Genomic DNA, 17,052 nt, shown 5'->3' with positions numbered 1-17,052 from the left:
GAAATTCCGACGGAATTCCGACGCCAACGGCTAGTTCGTCGGAATTTCCTCGGAATTTTAAAAATCCCCCAACGGCTAAAATATATCTTCGGAATTCATCGGTTTTTTCCAAGGAATACGTTTTTCCTCGGTATTCCATATGAATATTCCGACGGATTAGTATTTCCTCGGAATTCCCTCGGTATATTCCGAGGAAATTCCGAGGAAACCAAATTCTGTGTTTCCTCGGAATTTCCTCGAAAATTCCTCGGGATATTCCGAGGATTTCATTTTCCGTCGGAATATCCGTCAGAATACCGCTGTTTTCTTGTAGTGATCAGCCAATATCTTCTACTTGTATTTTGCTTAAATTTGGATATTTAGCTAACTATACGATCTGATCCGTAAAAAAATGTGAAAAAAAAAAAATCAAACTACAAAAGCTGTATATTAACCTCCTTTGTTGTTTGACCAAAAAAAAAAAAACCTCCTTTGTTGTTGGAAAAGAGGTAACCTGTTCTGAGTCATTCTCAGATTTGAATTTCGGAACCTCCAACCAAAATACAGATTATGACTAATTAAAGAGTCCCAACGTCCCGCAGTTTGTCAACTCGTTTCTTAATAGCTAGGATAACACATTTTATATAACACCCTAAACAATATGGGATTTGTCCAGATTATTCAGGATCTAGTAAAATTATAATGATCAATCTATTTAAGTGTGATGGTTACCAACAAAAAGAATTCTAGTTTTCTGCATAGTCTAGCGAACATTTTGTAATCTTGCTACAGTAGTGAAAGGACTATCGAACAAATAAACTAAGCAATCAGGTAACAACGAATGGCAGAAATAAAACTAATAACACGGCTGCTCACAGTTTTATATTACATATTTATATATGACTATGATATATGAAGAGTAATCTAAACGTCTTCCGCAATCATCTGACTTTCTTGACTAAGACTTCAACTAATTCATTCGTTAACTTTGACCATCTCATTCTTTAACCAACCTTCGTCATGAAACATAATATATTTATATGAAAGATTGTTATAACAATAATCTTTGATGACAAAATTACAGAAAGCGAAGAACAAACCCAATGTCATATCAAATAATAAAATGTACAGCACCTTTAACTAAAGAGACCCAACCCTCTCTACAAACATACTACATCTCAGCAGAACAATGAGTTTAAAATATTACGGTGGAGTTAGGAAAAAATACAGAAGAAGTTTCGTCCATCAATAGACTTACATGGCTGCACGAGTATTTTGTAAATCCAGATGATGCAAAAATAAAGATCATAAAGTAAATATCACACAAAGTTTGTTAATTGGTTTATTTTCTATTCTTCGAGACTTCATCCATATTTCAAATTCAATAGAAGAAAACGCAAATTGCAACCAATTCGTAATACAAGCATAACCCTTTTGAATCACCGCTCGGTTCTATAACATAATGAACTCTTCAAGATAAACTATATCTTGACATAAATTCCCTTAGAGTTTAGATTTTATCAGGATAACATAACTATAAACTAAACTCTTCTTGAGTCTAGACTTAAATCCTCTAAGTCTCTGAAAGTATGTCATATGTATTTCGTCACCGAGTACGTCAACAACTTACAGAGACCAATGATATTAACGGCACGTCAACACCAACGCACAACACGCTTGATCATCACAAGCTCGAAGTAATGGCACACTCCGTCAAACAAAACATCAACACCAATGCCACAACACTAAGACAAAGAAACACTCCATCAGACACTACGAGAATACTCAACAACACAAACACACAATGAAAAACTCTCTCTCCCTTTTATTCTCTGAGTTTTGTCTTTCTCATAAGGGACATCCCTCTTTATATATTAAACCATAAGCTTGCTCAAGTTATGTTTCCATTTAAGCAAACTTCATTTTCTTGTAAATGCACACTTCTTCTCCAAACAAAACCCTTTTGCTTAATAGAAAATCGTCTATTTTCCTTCAACCACATATTCTCTTCCTTTTCCAAGATCTATATATGTATAGGTATTGGGGGAGGTCTATAATCTTCTTCGTGTCTAGGTTAATTCATACTTCCTCCACCTCTTTTTGGTTTAAAATTCTCCAGCCATCTACTTCAAGCAAATCAAGTTGAAGAGTATCAATCGGTGATATTCCCTTTCAGTTGAAAATTTAGTATTTTTCACCTTTCAAATGTACCATAAATTTAGGCTAGATATTTGTAAGATATTTTGAACTATTTTTAATTTTCCATTTTGTAAATGAAATTTTATTTATTTCATTTTGACGTATTATGACTGTTTTCTTACTATTTTTAAAACAGATTTGAATCTCATAATAATTGTTGCTGTTAACTTCAATCTTATTGGAGCCGGGTTTTACCCTGCTCAAGCCTAGTTCGAGACCTCAACCCAGACGCAATGGAGCCTCGCTCAAACATCACTAAGACCCAAGCAGAAACGATAGGTCCAGGCCCACCCCGAGATGAAGGGTCTCGTACGCCGAACTCGGTGAATCACAGCATAACGTAAAGGAATCAACGGCATTTAAGACAATCATAAAGACGCCTGATCCACGCTAGAGATCACGCCACCATTAAGATCCACACTCTGAGACCTATAAAAAGGAGGACAAGCCAAGAAAGGGATCCAGTCTTCTCTATGGCTAAACGATAGTCTCGTTCCATTCATATTCTCTTGTTCTTAGAGATCCCGTTGTATTCATCGGCTACTTCAGACCTTATCATCAACAAAATATACATTTTCCATACCGTAGTTAATTGTAGCTCAAGCTTTTTCTTTTAGATTAGTTCTTATATATGTTATCATAAGCATGTACCATATTTGTGAGTAGATTTTAGGATCTCACAAAAATTCAATGTTAATTCGTCGCAACTATTTCGACGAATTAACAGCAACTATCGTTGTTAATATCCGTATCTATCATCCATACTGCTTTACGACGAACAACTCAATGATGATGTAACAACAATTTTTTTGTTATAAATTCACGATAAATTATGATGAATCTTAATTTACGACACACATTTAGTATAAATGTATCGCTATTTCGTCGTAAATATTCATTTACGGCAAATTAACAACAAATATGGCTGTTGCCTGTCGTAAAGCCCTTATTTTCTTGTAGTGAATATTTATGTCACAGCTTTAACCTCTATAAATTGTAGATGGATCTGTTTGAATTACCGATCAAAAACTGAAATATCCATTCAGGAGATAATGTTTTTTCCTGAGAGAGGACGTTAGTTTCACATTTCAGATGTTGGCCCCCTATAAAGCTAACTAAAATCATACTTTTAGTTAAGTTCCTATTTATTCATATCCATTATTATCAATATTCTGTTATATTTTCCATAAATGCTTAAACAATACAATACTATAGTTTTTTAGTGAAAATTTTGGACCATTTCTCGAGATTTGTGTGTCATCTTTGCACATGAACCATGTTAATCTTCTCTATATCATTCCAATTTTATCAGATGTTCCTTTAGGACCTACAATACTATAGTTTCTTTATTTGATGTTTGGAGTCAAGTGCGATACAAACAAAATAATCAAATTATGTACGAAATTACGATTTGGATCAACTCTTTTGAGCATTACAATCGTCCTTTGTAGTACCTACACAACCTATAAAACAAATTCGCATTTATATAAAGTCTGAGATGGACATATAACGTTATAATCCGATAAATTAATTTGCTTATACGATATATTTTGCAGATGCATGTGTAAGTTGTGATGGAATGTTTGCTAATATGTTGTTGAAGCACATAATGTGTGTGATATATCATTCCAAATGTCCCAAGCTTATCATCAAATTTAGAATGTCCCAAACTTGTGATTATTATTTTAAAATGAACACCAAAGACATGTTGTTATATGTATTATATATACACATATTACATGCGTAAGCTTCTACTTCCCAACCATTCCATAATCTTTGTTCTATCCGGCCAATGAAAATGGGTGATAAACTTAGACTATCCGTCGGAATTTTGGGTATTTTTTCTTCAATTTTTGTATGATACTATGTTTTCTTAAACCATCCTATGCTATATTTCCAAAATTTATTAATATAACCTATATTTAAACACGTAATTTCGGTCTTAGCTTATAAGAAATTGTTTCTTTTTTTTGTAACATAATATATTTAAAACAAATTTATATGAGTTTTGATTGTTTAAAACTCATGCATGAACTCTCCACAGGAAACGGAGCTTCCTTGCTGCTCTATACAGCTCCAGTGTATGTAAAATAAAAGCCAATTTAATTTGAATTAGGCAAGAAAGTTAACTATAGCTTATTTTTTTTACTGTAGATTAACATTTTCAAGGGTGTTTAAGAAGAAAAGCACAGAAGAATTCTCATGTCTTCCTTACGTTATGACACTCTTCAACTGTTTGATTTACACTTGGTACGGTTTACCGATTGTGAGCCATTGTTGGGAGAATTTTCCTCTTGTGAGCATTAATGGAGTTGGCATCGTTCTCGAATCAATCTTCATTTTCGTATATTTCTGCTACGCGTCGCCCAAAGAAAAGGTAGGATATTCATTAGAATCATATGATATTGTTTTATGTTTAAATAGTGACATTGAGATATATAAACATATGAAATAGATTAAGGTTGGTGTTATATTTGTTCCGGTGATCGTTGTGTTTGGGTTAACAACGGCAATCTCAGCCGTGGTGTTTGAAGACCACCGTCACCGAAAATCATTCGTCGGAAGTGTTGGCCTCGTGGCTTCTATCTCCATGTATGGTTCTCCTCTCATCGTTATGGTAAGCTATGTATATATGCATTGATCAAACCACAAGAAAAAAAAGAGAGCAACTCTCTAAAATATAAGCCACAGTTTTACATTTATTCCAAATGTATATGTTTTTTTAAGATTTTGTTTTTCCTACCACAATCAAGTCAAATATTAGTTAGAGATATTACTTATGAAAAAATATATACTTACGGATCAAGCTAACTAATGTGAATGTGTGTACAGAAAAAAGTGATAGAGACAAAAAGTGTGGAATACATGCCTTTTTACTTGTCATTCTTTTCATTTTTGGCTAGCTCCCTTTGGTTGGCATATGGTTTACTTAGCCATGATCTCTTTCTTGCGGTTCGTTTCTTTTCTAGTTCACTCCCTTTCTTTGGTTTATTTCTTATTTCAACATATTTAAACGGGTCCAAGATTATTATTTTTTTGTTGATTTAGAAGTTTCGTTGCTTTGTGGATTGAAAAAGAGTGATAATTTTAAGAATGAAAAAAAAAACTCTTATTGATTTGATGTATTGTTAAAACATTTGTTAACTGCTCAACCTTTTTCCTAAAACAAATTTGGTGTTAATCACTAGTGTTAGGGGGTGGTACACAGATTAGACCTTTCAGCGTAGCGATAAAACCTATCAGGTTAGGGGTCTAGTCAGACTACTTGGTAATTATCAACATTGTGACTAGCAATTTTTAGAACCTTGGTTACTAATCTTCTTTCTACGGCAATTTACTAGTCTGTGGAATGAAAAACCTGGTGTATATTAATACAAATAAGGTCCACTAAAAATTGTTTGTGTGACTACATAAAGAATGCAATAAATTGTTGAGATTTCACTTGCATGCAGTTGCCTAATATGGTGGGGACTCCATTGGGGATTCTCCAACTTATCATCTACTTTAAGTACAAGAACAAAAAGGAAGCGCCAATTACAACAACGGTGGTGGGCAAATGGGACCATGAGAAGAACAAGAGTAAACTTGAGCTTGTAGTCGACGTTGATCATGATGCTGATGCTGATGACAATGAGAAGAAGTTCATGAATGCATGTTAGTTAGCTTTCAGCTTTATGAGTTTTAACTTTCTTGGATGTATTTTTCTTCTCCAAAAACTGTGTATGAATCCATCCAGAGATGTTAGGTCAACGTCAAGGTCTCGTGGGTTGTGCTTTCATTACATGATGTTACATCTCTATTCTTGATCATGCGAATAGAAACAAGAAGAGTTTTTGTATTCGACGACAAAGATTCATTGTGTCGACAAAAAGACAAAAGAAAAAGATCGATCTATAGCCGATGACTGATACAATTCAGAATTATTGAGTATTTTGTAAAACGTATCCAAAGAGCACGTGGAATCGCAGAAAAACACCATCAGCTTCCACTTTATAGAAAATAATACAGTAATAATCTGTTGCAAATTAATTAACAGAGTTTTTCACTTCTTCGCAAATCAAAATTTCATTAAAAATATAATACTTTTTTTTTATAAACCCTATCAACTATCCGGTCGGTCCGGGAAAAACGTACCTAATGTTACAGAGTGTACTAATTCGAAAGCTTACTACACCGCCTAATCCGAGTTTGAAACTATTTATTTTAGCATTATTTTTTATAAACACAGAGAGTATTTTTGGTTAATGTTACAAAAATTACTACTCAATTCGCATACTCCATTATTTTTGGGCAATTGATCTCAAACTGAAAACTTTTTCATTCATACATTTACTACTATTTTTTCTCGATGTAACTGTTACTTTTGTTTTATGAAAGCCCATAGACGTAATACTTATAATGGGCCAGTGAAAGCGTAAAAGCTCATATAATATCAATTCTGTTGTCAGCCCGACAAGGAAGACGCCGTAAAACGACAGCGTTTAGAAAAACCGCGAGGCAGTTTTGGATTCCACTTTTCCTCTCATCTCTCTCACCTTCTTCGCATCTCTTTCATACATTATCTCCTTCCCCAAACGTGAATCCCTAATTTCATCTGCACGTTCCAAATCACTAAGACGATTTCGCCAGGTTACACGATATCTCACGATTCATCATCTCGGTTTCTTTCGTAGTAGCTCGTTTCGTATAATCTTAACTTCGCTGGTGAAAATCGGATATTTGATTTTCTTCTTCGTCTCGATATTGCTTATTGGTGGGAATCATCAAATCTTTGAGATCTATAGGGTTTCTGATTCGTACTACATGGCTTGCTTGTGCCAATTTATATAATCTTTTTTCTCTCTGTTAATTTGACAGTCCCTATACCACCGCGATGTCTTCCGTGTCAAGCCAGCCACAGTTTCGATACACGCAGCCACCTTCAAAGGTTCTTCATCTGAGAAACTTGCCTTGGGAATGCACTGAAGACGAGTTGATTGAACTCGGGAAGCCCTTTGGCACTGTTGTGAATACAAAGTGCAATGTTGGAGCCAATCGGAACCAAGCTTTCATTGAGTTTGTAAGTGAAGAGAGACTTATCATTGTATTATTGCAGCAGCAGAACAAAGTTTCTATTTTTAATTGTTTCTTTTTTTTTTTTTGCAGGAAGATTTAAACCAAGCTATACAGATGATCTCGTACTACGCTTCTTCATCGGACCCTGCTCAAGTTCGAGGTAAAACTGTCTACCTCCAGTACTCCAACAGGCACGAGATAGTGAACAACAAAACGGCGGCAGATGTTGTGGGGAATGTTCTTCTTGTGACAGTTGAAGGAGATGATGCTCGCATGGTCAGCATTGATGTCTTGCATCTGGTAAGTGGATCAAGCACCCTTTTGTTTTTGCTGAAAAGATTGTTCTCGACGACATTCTAGATACGTTAGGTTGTAGGTTTGTCTTGCTTTTGGAAACTTACTTTTTTGACATGAATGCAAATGGATCAGCAGGGCCATGTCAAGGCAATTTCTTCAGTGGCAGGATTATGCATTAGGAGAAAGAGCACATGTGTGTTTGTTTCCTTTCTCCTTTCCCTAACACTGCCTCTCTCTCTCTCTCTCTCTCTCTCTCTTCCCTACTCTTTCTCCCTCACATTTCCCTTTTATCAAATACTCTAATAGGGTGTGTAAGATATCATCTTACATAGGTGTAGTTTTCTTCGATATGATAGGGGCCAGCTTTATCTGCACATTGTTTGTGATGTATAACTGTATAAAAGTTCATGCGTCTGTGACCGATTTTATCTAGACGTTCATCAGTCTCTGCTTACCTATGGAGGAATACGTTCTTTCTAGTCTGCTTGTTTGTTATGCTGGAAGGCATATATCATTTGCCTTCCAGATAATATATACCGGTCTCAAACTTACCACACCATATTATGTTGGTTTAATTTGTTATCCTAACTTCTGCGGTGCTGTGCGAATTTGATATGTAAATGGCAAATTAAATTTGTCTGGGAATGTTTCTGAAGTACAAACTAGTTACAGAAACCGCTCTGTAGTCTTTAAAGTCGACCCTTCTAATTTTTGGTTGTTCTAATTGCTGGTTTGTAATGCAGGTATTCTCAGCCTTTGGGTTTGTCCACAAGATTACTTTTTTCGAGAAGACAGCTGGATATCAGGTATACTACCTAGCCTTACATGCTTTGGGTTTTGATGTTTTCTAGGTATAATACTTATAGATTTTACTGTCGTAATTTCTCTTAGGCACTGGTTCAATTTTCTGACGCGGATACTGCAACCTCTGCAAAAACTGCCCTCGATGGAAGAAACATCCCTAGGTGACAGTTGTTTAAACTTTTTTTTTGAGACGGTATTTAGTCTAACTGTGAAGGGCTGTATAGTTCTAGATATTGCGTGTAGGATCTGACGTTTGTCAGCCTTACGGACGTCCATAGTACTTTTTTGTCATCTGATGTTAAATTTTCTTTAGTCATGTATGGTGGTGATGGATCTAGTAGAACCAAACTAGTCTTTTGTTTATTTAATTATAGATATTACAGGCTATAAAGTTTGATACTTGTAAGTAACATCTTTTTCTTTGCATCAGTTATCTACTCCCTGAGGAAGTGGGCCAGTGCTCTCTTAAGATCACATATTCAGCTCATACAGATTTGACTGTCAAATTTCAGAGCCATCGGAGCAGGTATGTGTATTCTCATCATGTGTTGAAACGCGAAACATGTTTTGGTTTTCTTGGTGATTGCCATGACTCCCAGATAATATTAAACTTAATTATTCCTGTTTAATATGCAGGGACTATACTAATCCTTACCTTCCTGTTGCTCCTTCAGCCATTGATAGTACTGGTCAGGTAAGCAGTTTGGGAGCAGTCTCTTGCTTGAAAGTCTAATCATCTTGCTGGTGATGTGTAGATATTCCAAAGAGATGATGAAGTAAACACATCGTTTATTGTTGTTCTACGACCTGACTTGAAAGATCAATGTGTCATTTCGTAATAGGTGATTGTGGGTGTAGACGGAAAGAAGATGGAGCCTGAAAGTAACGTTCTTCTTGCATCCATCGAGAACATGCAGTATGCAGTAACTTTGGATGTTTTACACACGGTAATACTCGATAGACGATGAAATCTCATTGCATGTTTCGTTGGGAAAATATTAATTGTCTCTTGCCCCCTTTTTTTTCTTCTTTATTAACGAGTAGGTTTTTGCAACATTCGGAGCTGTTCAAAAGATAGCAATGTTTGACAAGAACGGTGGGATGCAAGCATTGATTCAATACCCAGGTAACAACATTCTCTTTATATGAAAATGCTCTGTTGTTCTTTGTCACTGATGTGTTGTAAGGTGAAATTATCAAATGAGTTCTGATCAGATGTTCAAACGGCTGTGATGGCGAAGGGAGCGTTGGAAGGACATTGTATTTATGATGGTGGATTTTGTAAGCTGCACATCACTTACTCACGCCACACCGACCTCAGCATAAAGGTTAGTAGTCTTTTAAGTAGTTAGTGTTAGTTAGAAATCTTTTTTTAAAATGTCAAAAGTAAGGATTATATTTATGTATATTTGGATTTTGAACAGGTGAACAACGATCGAAGCAGAGACTACACGCTGCCTAACCCACCGGATGTTGTGATGACTCGACCATCTGGGCCTTAATCCATACCCGGAGCAATACCATGAAACGCAAGGTCAGAGTCCTTACATGGCAGCACCCTCTCCCGGCTCGATGCATCAAGGGTCGGGTGGGCAAATGCGACCACCACATCATTATGGTTATGAAAAAGAAAGTCATTAAAAAAGGTCAAAGAAGACGAAGTCGTTTTATCCTCTCTTACATTTCTCCTCTCTCCGTGTTATGTTTATGGAACACATTTGTACTTGAGTCCAGAGAATCAATGATCAAAACCATTCGTTATTTGTCATCGTTTTGCATCTAAAATAATATCTCTTAAGAGTAGATGTCTAATCCCCTGATTATTGGCTAAACATGAGAGAGGGAATCTGGATAAGGTTTTGTTAACCCAGTTGACTTGTTGTCTGGGAGGGATATTGTGGAGGTCTCCAAGAGGAAGAAGATAAAAAGGAATATTCAAGGAAAACCCTACTACTGTCTCCAATGTCTTCGTCCACTCTTCAAGCTTCTCTTCTCCTTCGTCCTCCTCTTCATTCTCTACGTTTCAATACTCAATCTCTGTCCAGTGTCTACCGTCTTTCTTCAACACAGTTTCGTTCCATTCCTTGCTCATTGGGCCACGACAATGTCGCTTCCGATTCGGATTTCCTTCCCAAGGAGGCCTCCTGGAGCGGAGATATCGACCGGAACGTTGCGGACTCAGCAGTGACTGAACAAGGGACGAGTGAAGACATCCTAGTCAATAGAGGAGTAGACGAAGCGGTGGTTAGTAATGCGGAAGACAGGAACAAGAAGGAGAAGAGCAAGTTTCCGATCCTGGTGTTGCTGATGGGCCTATGGGCATCTTTAAAGAGAGCCATGGAGAAGGTAATGCAACGGGAGTGGTGGCCTTTCTCTCGCCCACAGAAGCGTCTCGAGAAACTCATCGCCCAAGCTGATGCCAATCCATTGGACGCTGCTTTGCAGGGTGCTTTATTGGCTGAGCTCAACAAACACATGTATCTAATTTAGGAGTTGAGTTTTTTTTTTTTTGTAGCTGAATTCAATTCTGTGTGGTGTGATTATGTCTTGTTTTGCTTCAGTCCTGAAGCTGTCGTTCAACGGTTCGAACAAAGGGAACACGCAGTGGACAGTAGAGGTGTTGCTGAATATATTCGAGCTCTTGTCATCACTAATGCTATTGCCGACTATCTTCCTGACGAGCTATCCGGCAAGCCATCTACTCTTCCCACACTGGTAGTATATTCTTCTTCTACCATCACTACTTCTGTTATCTGTACTAAGATGAATACATCTCTAAGTTAGAATGTTCCTACTTGTCTTTGTCTTGCTGTATATGTAAATAATCATTGGGTCGATGTGCAGCTTCAAGAGCTGAAGCATCGTGCATCAGGCAATATGGACGATTCGTTTGCGAACCCTGGTATATCTGAGAGGCAACCGCTGCATGTTACTTTGGTAAGTTTTCCGCTTTACATTGCTCATCTTGTGAGAGAAGGTTTTTTTTTTGTGAGAGAAGGTTTCATATCTCTAACATGCGTCTTTACTTTGTTAGGTTAATCCGAAAGTTTCAAACAAATCAAGATTTGCACAAGAGCTTGTCTCGACTATCTTGTTCACAATTGCTGTTGGATTAGTTTGGTATGTGTTATCTATATTCTACTTGAATCAAGTTTATAATAAGATTAATTTAGATAACACAGGTGGAAATGTTGCTTTTTTCACTGTGTTCCTCCTGTTAAAATGGAATTTTCTTGTTTAGGTTAATGGGTGCAGCTGCTCTGCAAAAATATATTGGAAGCCTGGGAGGAGTTGAAACTTCGGGTGTTGGTTCAACTTCTTCATTTTCCACAAAAGAGGTTAACAAAGAAATAACGCCTGAAAAGGTATTACCTGAAGCCTAATGTTCTTCGCTGTTTACAAGGATTCTAAAGTAGCTGAATTAGACTTGTTAGGAAATTGGCAACAGTGGCAAAATGTATGGTAAAGAGACAGATATTGCAAATTAGTTGCATGATATGATCTTTCTTACCTGAGACAATTATTGTCTTTTTGAATCCTGGGTCCTCTCTCTATCATAATGCTAGTTTATGCAGTGAACATTTGAATATTTCTGTTCATGCAACATTTGAGCAGAATAATTTGGCGGAGTGGATCACTGTATCTTAATCTGACAAATTTCCTTCCTGCAGAATCTCAAAACATTTAAGGATGTAAAGGGTTGTGATGATGCAAAACAAGAGCTTGAGGAGGTGGTAGAGTATCTTAAAAATCCATCAAAGTTCACCCGTCTTGGAGGAAAGTTGCCAAAGGTATAATCTGTGTAAATTTAATTATTGTAACTTCTCGATTGCGTGTTACTTGGCACTCGGTTTTGTTCGGTCTACTTAAGGCTATAATCTATTTATACTTGAGAGACATTTCTTAAAATGTTTGCTTCCAGGGAATTCTTCTAACAGGGTCACCTGGTACTGGAAAGACATTGCTGGCTAAAGTAAGTTCTCATATCACATTAAATTTTTGTTGATAGGTAGGGGTAGTTATCGAAGAGTTAAATATTTCATTTTCTTGTGTGCCTTTCACAAAACTCTTAGTAAACTACCTATAGTTTGATTGATTGATTGCAATTAGCTGACCCATTAAATTTTTTTTTAAAGGCAATTGCTGGAGAAGCTGGAGTACCCTTCTTCTATAGAGCTGGATCTGAATTTGAAGAGATGTGAGCCTTCTAGTTTTGTTTTTCTCCGGCCTATGTCTTGAGTAATATCATCATTAACTTTGTATTACGATCATGTGGCTTCAATAATAATAATATCATAATTTACTTGATTGACAGGTTTGTTGGGGTCGGAGCTAAGCGTGTGAGATCCTTGTTTCAGGCAGCTAAGAAAAAGGTCATGTCACTGCTAATAAGCTATTTCAAAAGAGTTATGTTTGTTAAGCTGTGAAGCCTCTCACCATGAGTCAAGTTCTATTTGCTGACAATCATGTGTTACAGGCGCCCTGTATCATTTTCATTGATGAAATCGACGCGGTTGGTTCCACGAGAAAACAATGGGAAGGGCATACAAAGAAGACATTGCATCAACTGCTTGTTGAAATGGATGGTTTTGAGCAGAATGAGGTAGTTTCTTTAATGAGGGATAGTGTACCTTGTGTTTACTTCCCATAATCTGCTAGAGTTTAATAGTACTTTTTGCTGTGCAGGGAATAATAGTTATGGCAGCAACAAACTTGGCTGATATACTTGATCCAGCCCTGACAAGACCGGGTAGATTTGATAGGCATGTAAGTATTCAGCTCCGTATTGCCCTCGTCTCTGTTCAGGCTAGTTACTGAAAAATGAAGAAGTGATTCTATCTGCTTTCAATGAAAATTGTTTTGTTTTGGATTTGCCAAAAGGAATATAATAAACTAATGACAGAAGGTGAATTTAGATTGTGGTCCCTAGTCCGGATGTGCGTGGACGCCAAGAGATTTTGGAACTCTACCTCCAAGGCAAACCTATGTCAGATGATGTGGATGTTAAAGCAATTGCTCGTGGAACTCCTGGATTCAATGGTGCTGGTGAGTATCTTAAAATCTGTAACTACATTTTGTCACTGAGCTATGGAGGTTCAATGATTCACCAAATCAATTTTTCTAGATCTTGCAAACCTTGTAAACATTGCTGCCATTAAGGCAGCTGTTGAAGGTGCTGAGAGACTTTCTGCTGAACAGTTGGAATTCGCCAAGGACCGAATAGTTATGGGCATAGAGAGGAAGACAATGTTCGTATCAGAGGACTCAAAAAAGGTATTTCTAATACTTGTCTTTTGGATGTAGAGTTCAAAACAGCTTGTGACCTCTCTCACTTGCTTCTTGGTCTCTTTAGCTCACTGCCTACCATGAGAGTGGTCATGCTATTGTCGCATTGAACACGGGGCGTGCACACCCGATCCACAAAGCAACTATAATGCCACGTGGATCTGCGTTGGGAATGGTTACGCAGTTACCTTCAAACGATGAAACATCAGTGAGCAAGAAACAATTATTAGCTCGTCTTGATGTATGTATGGGAGGAAGAGTCGCAGAGGAGCTCATCTTTGGCCAGGACCATATCACCACTGGAGCAAGTAGCGATCTCTCCCAGGCCACAGAACTTGCTCAGTATATGGTAATAACTTGTTATAACCTTCATATGACACGAACATTGCTTCTTACCTCTCGTTGTAGCTGTAGTAATGCTTATGGTTCATTGTGGAAGGTGTCGAGCTGTGGGATGAGTGAGGCAATAGGACCAGTTCATATAAAAGAAAGACCAAGTTCTGAAATGCGATCACGCATCGATGCAGAGTTGGGAGACTCTCTATGTTCATTTTCTTATAGTTCCTATTTAAATCCCTTTGCTCCCAAGTCTGATCATTTTTAATGGTCAGGTTGTGAAACTTCTTCGAGAGGCATATGAGCGAGTGAAATCTTTATTGAAACGGGTTTGTTTGTGCAAAATTTAACGCTAATCTCACACTTTTGACTCTTATCAAAACTGTTTTAGGAGTGTCATTTTCTCACTTTTATTTATTTGGTTATGTGTGTTTTGTCCAGCATGAGAAGCAGCTACACACGTTAGCAAACGCACTTCTGGAGTATGAAACGCTAACCGCAGAGGACATAAAGCGTATTCTCCTTCCAAACCAGGAAGGAGAGAAGTTACAGGAGCAACAAGAAGAAGGAGACTTGGTATTGGCCTAGTCACATCATAAAGACACCTTTTTGGGTGCAAAAAGGGAGGTTCAAAGCTATTGTTTTTGAAATTATTCATCTCATGTTATACATTATTGTAGTTGTTATTCCATTAGCTCATTAGTGTGACTTCAACCTAGAACTTTATTTTTCATTTGACATTCTATGAAATACGAAAAATAGTAGAAGAACATTGGGATCAATGTAATTGTAGTTTTATCTCTGTTGTGTTTTTTAAAGGGTAACAAAACTAATTTTTCGTTACAAGTTCTCTTTATGTTTTTGAGCGAAATCGGCCAATGAAATTTATGCAGAAAACACTTGTAATAATACTGAAAATGGAATCAAACAAGGAATAAAGGGGGAATAAGAGCATACACGTTAGCTTGGAAAATCATCCAATAGGGAAGTTGCTTTTTGCAACGTCACACATATATGGGCTTGCACGATTTTTTGTTTTTTGTAGGTTATGGACTCTTCTTTCTAGGCCGCAATGCAAACCAAAAGAAAGCCCGTCTCGCCTACCTCTTCTTCCTGATTCGCCTTTCTAGGGTTCATCGTCACTTTGATGATCCGATTCCTTCTACCAGCAATGGCGGTTCTGAAATGGCGTGAAACTCGACGCTTCGTCATTAATCTTCGCGTCGAAATCTGTTCATGTCGTTCCCGTTTCGATTCTTCACCTCCCAACGGTTACAAGTCGCATTGATTCAACGTAATTAACCAAAACTTAACTCTTCATGGCCAGTACAACCAAGATTTCGCATTCAAAGACTCTTATCTAGCTTCGAGGCGGTGACTCTCACCTATAAAAAGGTATGGCTTGGCTTCATCTTTGAGCATCATCCTCACAGATCCTAAAATTGAGAGAAATATTATATTCTGTATAATGGCTACCTCATCTGTCTTGCTCTCTGATTTGGAGGCTGGAAGTTGTTCTTCTTAAACGGTGGAGGTTCGGCTGCTCAGATTCTGGAAAGCAAGAATGTGATCATGTTTGATTTTTTCGTGGTTGAATCTAAACGTGATCATGTTTGACTTAGTAATTCATTATGAGACTTACCAGAAATCTCTTGCGGAGCACCAAAACCCAGACACGTTGAAGAGGCTGAATGAGGCTGATAGAGCCAAGAAGATTTGCCGTATAAATAGTATTTCGATCCCACTATTGGTGAGGCGGAGCGTCAAAAAGGTAATCTGGTTTTGCAGTTCTATCTTGGTAAAGCGAGTTATACTAACATCATTTTGTGTTTGTAATACAGGTAATAAGTTATTCAAGGAGCATGAGTATCATGATGCTGTGAGACATCACACTGAAGCGATACAAAGAAATCCAAAAGAACCAACAGTAAGTCCAATTCTAATCATCTTTGCTTAACTGTTGTGTATAATGGCTTCACTGTTACGTCTTCATTTCGGTTTAGAGCGAACCAGTGAGCTAAGATTATTTTATTTTCTTCTTCTTCCAGACTAGGCCTAGGGGAATGCAAGACCCGGGAATCAAGAACATTCTCACAGATCTGTAATGAGACAAGTAATGAGACAAACTTTGATCTCTAGATGTCTTCTTGATTTACAAATCAATGTTTGGTTATTTGTTGCAGCAATCCATCTTGATGTTAATGATATCTCACCGAAATCCAAACTCTTTTAACAGATTCTGTATGATTTCAGGAGAACTCACCAGCAGCACAACATGCACACCCCGATGATCATGATCAAATCCAAAAGCATATAAAGCTAAACCCAGATTTTTTACTTTTTGTAGCTCTCAAACCAAAATCAAGTTCCACCCATTGTTTCAGGATAATCTGATGTAACATTTTCTTATATCAATTGTGTCTTTATAAGACAGAGACTTGAATTGCTTACATAACTGCATAGCCCAAAACAAACTCACAAAAATTCTTCAGTACGTAGGGTTAGTTCTGAACAAGAAAAACAAAATGTTAAGCATCAACTTCTTCATCCTTGGATGAAAGTTCAGAGGATGATGCAAGCTCTTGGTGTTTTGTTGAATGTTTCAGTTTAGGACTTACACGGGATGAAGATGAGGCTAAGGAGGATGAGATACCTACACGGCTACCCGACGGCCAACACCAGTGTGAGAACCGAAATTCGCACTGTCGATTTCCGTTTAAATAAGGAAACTAGGAAAACCCTAATTTCCCAGAGGACCCGGATATCTGCTAATTACCACACGTCAAGCAATCAGAACACCAGAATAACAACGATAAGAATAAAAAATCGAAAAAAATAGCAAAGTAGATCTTATTCCGAATCTGCGTATGAGCGTTTACAACAAGGTATAAGCCTGGGCTCGAGAGCTGTCGGCGAGATTCCTAGTTCTAGCAACCCTAAGACGGCTAAACCTAATTGAGTCGCAGCTCGAAATAACAAAAACGGAAAATTGCCTAAATTGCTCTAAGTGCTAAGTTTGCTCTGAAAAGTCCTCCTTCCCATGCTCCTCGCCTAGGACTCCTTATATACTAGCTCCAAGGTCGGTTTACGCTTTAT

At 37.4% G+C, this 17,052-nt stretch overlaps 3 protein-coding genes across 12 annotated transcripts; all 3 read left to right on the top strand.

Moving 5' to 3' along the window:
- The first annotated feature begins 3,877 nt into the window (after window positions 1–3,877).
- On the top strand, window positions 3,878–5,956 carry LOC106316757 (bidirectional sugar transporter SWEET3-like). 4 transcript variants are annotated; one of them, XM_013754633.1, is made up of 6 exons: window positions 3,878–4,013; window positions 4,223–4,259; window positions 4,333–4,555; window positions 4,698–4,795; window positions 5,082–5,130; window positions 5,631–5,956. In XM_013754633.1, exons 1-6 carry the CDS (start codon window positions 3,971–3,973, stop codon window positions 5,835–5,837), a joined length of 657 nt encoding a protein of 218 aa, XP_013610087.1. In that variant the 5' UTR covers window positions 3,878–3,970; the 3' UTR covers window positions 5,838–5,956. The 4 variants fall into 4 exon arrangements, with proteins under 4 accessions (XP_013610087.1, XP_013610085.1, XP_013610084.1 ...); XM_013754631.1 differs by having other exon boundaries at window positions 3,882–4,013; window positions 4,634–4,770; XM_013754630.1 differs by having other exon boundaries at window positions 3,882–4,013; window positions 4,634–4,795; window positions 5,011–5,130.
- A 721-nt stretch (window positions 5,957–6,677) lies between these two features.
- LOC106318452 (polypyrimidine tract-binding protein homolog 2) lies at window positions 6,678–10,095 on the top strand. 5 transcript variants are annotated; one of them, XR_001265316.1, is made up of 11 exons: window positions 6,678–6,807; window positions 7,036–7,237; window positions 7,324–7,533; window positions 8,274–8,336; window positions 8,422–8,495; window positions 8,765–8,860; window positions 8,971–9,028; window positions 9,177–9,281; window positions 9,379–9,460; window positions 9,576–9,662; window positions 9,759–10,095. XR_001265316.1 is itself a non-coding variant. In XM_013756439.1 (11 exons), exons 2-11 carry the CDS (start codon window positions 7,052–7,054, stop codon window positions 9,834–9,836), a joined length of 1,065 nt encoding a protein of 354 aa, XP_013611893.1. In that variant the 5' UTR covers window positions 6,679–6,931; window positions 7,036–7,051; the 3' UTR covers window positions 9,837–10,095. The 5 variants fall into 5 exon arrangements, 4 of the variants coding, with proteins under 4 accessions (XP_013611893.1, XP_013611892.1, XP_013611895.1 ...); XM_013756439.1 differs by having other exon boundaries at window positions 6,679–6,931; window positions 9,550–9,662; XM_013756438.1 differs by having other exon boundaries at window positions 6,680–6,807; window positions 9,550–9,662.
- Window positions 10,096–10,167: 72 nt separating this feature from the next.
- LOC106318451 (ATP-dependent zinc metalloprotease FTSH 11, chloroplastic/mitochondrial-like) lies at window positions 10,168–14,756 on the top strand. Of its 3 annotated transcripts, none has more exons than XM_013756436.1 (17): window positions 10,168–10,811; window positions 10,896–11,049; window positions 11,179–11,271; window positions 11,369–11,454; window positions 11,576–11,672; window positions 12,024–12,125; window positions 12,257–12,307; window positions 12,471–12,532; window positions 12,650–12,707; window positions 12,812–12,937; window positions 13,021–13,101; window positions 13,251–13,380; window positions 13,460–13,608; window positions 13,688–13,969; window positions 14,060–14,148; window positions 14,232–14,285; window positions 14,398–14,756. In XM_013756436.1, the coding sequence occupies exons 1-16, from the start codon at window positions 10,297–10,299 to the stop codon at window positions 14,236–14,238; spliced, it is 2,082 nt and encodes a 693-aa protein (XP_013611890.1). In that variant the 5' UTR covers window positions 10,168–10,296; the 3' UTR covers window positions 14,239–14,285; window positions 14,398–14,756. The 3 variants fall into 3 exon arrangements, with proteins under 3 accessions (XP_013611890.1, XP_013611889.1, XP_013611891.1); XM_013756435.1 differs by having other exon boundaries at window positions 11,576–11,699; XM_013756437.1 differs by having other exon boundaries at window positions 11,576–11,699; window positions 12,006–12,125; window positions 14,060–14,147; window positions 14,230–14,285.
- The last annotated feature ends 2,296 nt before the right edge of the window (window positions 14,757–17,052 follow it).

This window comes from Brassica oleracea, chromosome C9 (genome assembly GCF_000695525.1).
Source record: "Brassica oleracea var. oleracea cultivar TO1000 chromosome C9, BOL, whole genome shotgun sequence".
In the NCBI taxonomy this organism is placed as follows: Eukaryota; Viridiplantae; Streptophyta; class Magnoliopsida; order Brassicales; family Brassicaceae; genus Brassica; species Brassica oleracea.
This window is presented reverse-complemented; position numbering and strand designations above follow the sequence as displayed.

Excerpts from the sequence above, each read along its gene's own strand:
- LOC106316757 (XM_013754630.1), top strand. The coding sequence starts at position 3,971 with ATGAAAATGGGTGATAAACTTAGACTATCCGTCGGAATTTTGG. Across the intron at positions 4,556-4,633 it reads ACGCGTCGCCCAAAGAAAAG|ATTAAGGTTGGTGTTATATT; the intron begins GTAGGATATTCA and ends CATATGAAATAG. Across the intron at positions 5,131-5,630 it reads GCCATGATCTCTTTCTTGCG|TTGCCTAATATGGTGGGGAC; the intron begins GTTCGTTTCTTT and ends ACTTGCATGCAG.
- LOC106318452 (XM_013756439.1), top strand. The coding sequence starts at position 7,052 with ATGTCTTCCGTGTCAAGCCAGCCACAGTTTCGATACACGCAGCCACCT. Across the intron at positions 7,534-8,273 it reads GCATTGATGTCTTGCATCTG|GTATTCTCAGCCTTTGGGTT; the intron begins GTAAGTGGATCA and ends TTTGTAATGCAG. Across the intron at positions 8,337-8,421 it reads AGAAGACAGCTGGATATCAG|GCACTGGTTCAATTTTCTGA; the intron begins GTATACTACCTA and ends AATTTCTCTTAG.
- LOC106318451 (XM_013756437.1), top strand. The coding sequence starts at position 10,297 with ATGTCTTCGTCCACTCTTCAAGCTTCTCTTCTCCTTCGTCCTCCTCTT. Across the intron at positions 12,708-12,811 it reads TTCAGGCAGCTAAGAAAAAG|GCGCCCTGTATCATTTTCAT; the intron begins GTCATGTCACTG and ends CATGTGTTACAG. Across the intron at positions 13,609-13,687 it reads TATCAGAGGACTCAAAAAAG|CTCACTGCCTACCATGAGAG; the intron begins GTATTTCTAATA and ends TGGTCTCTTTAG.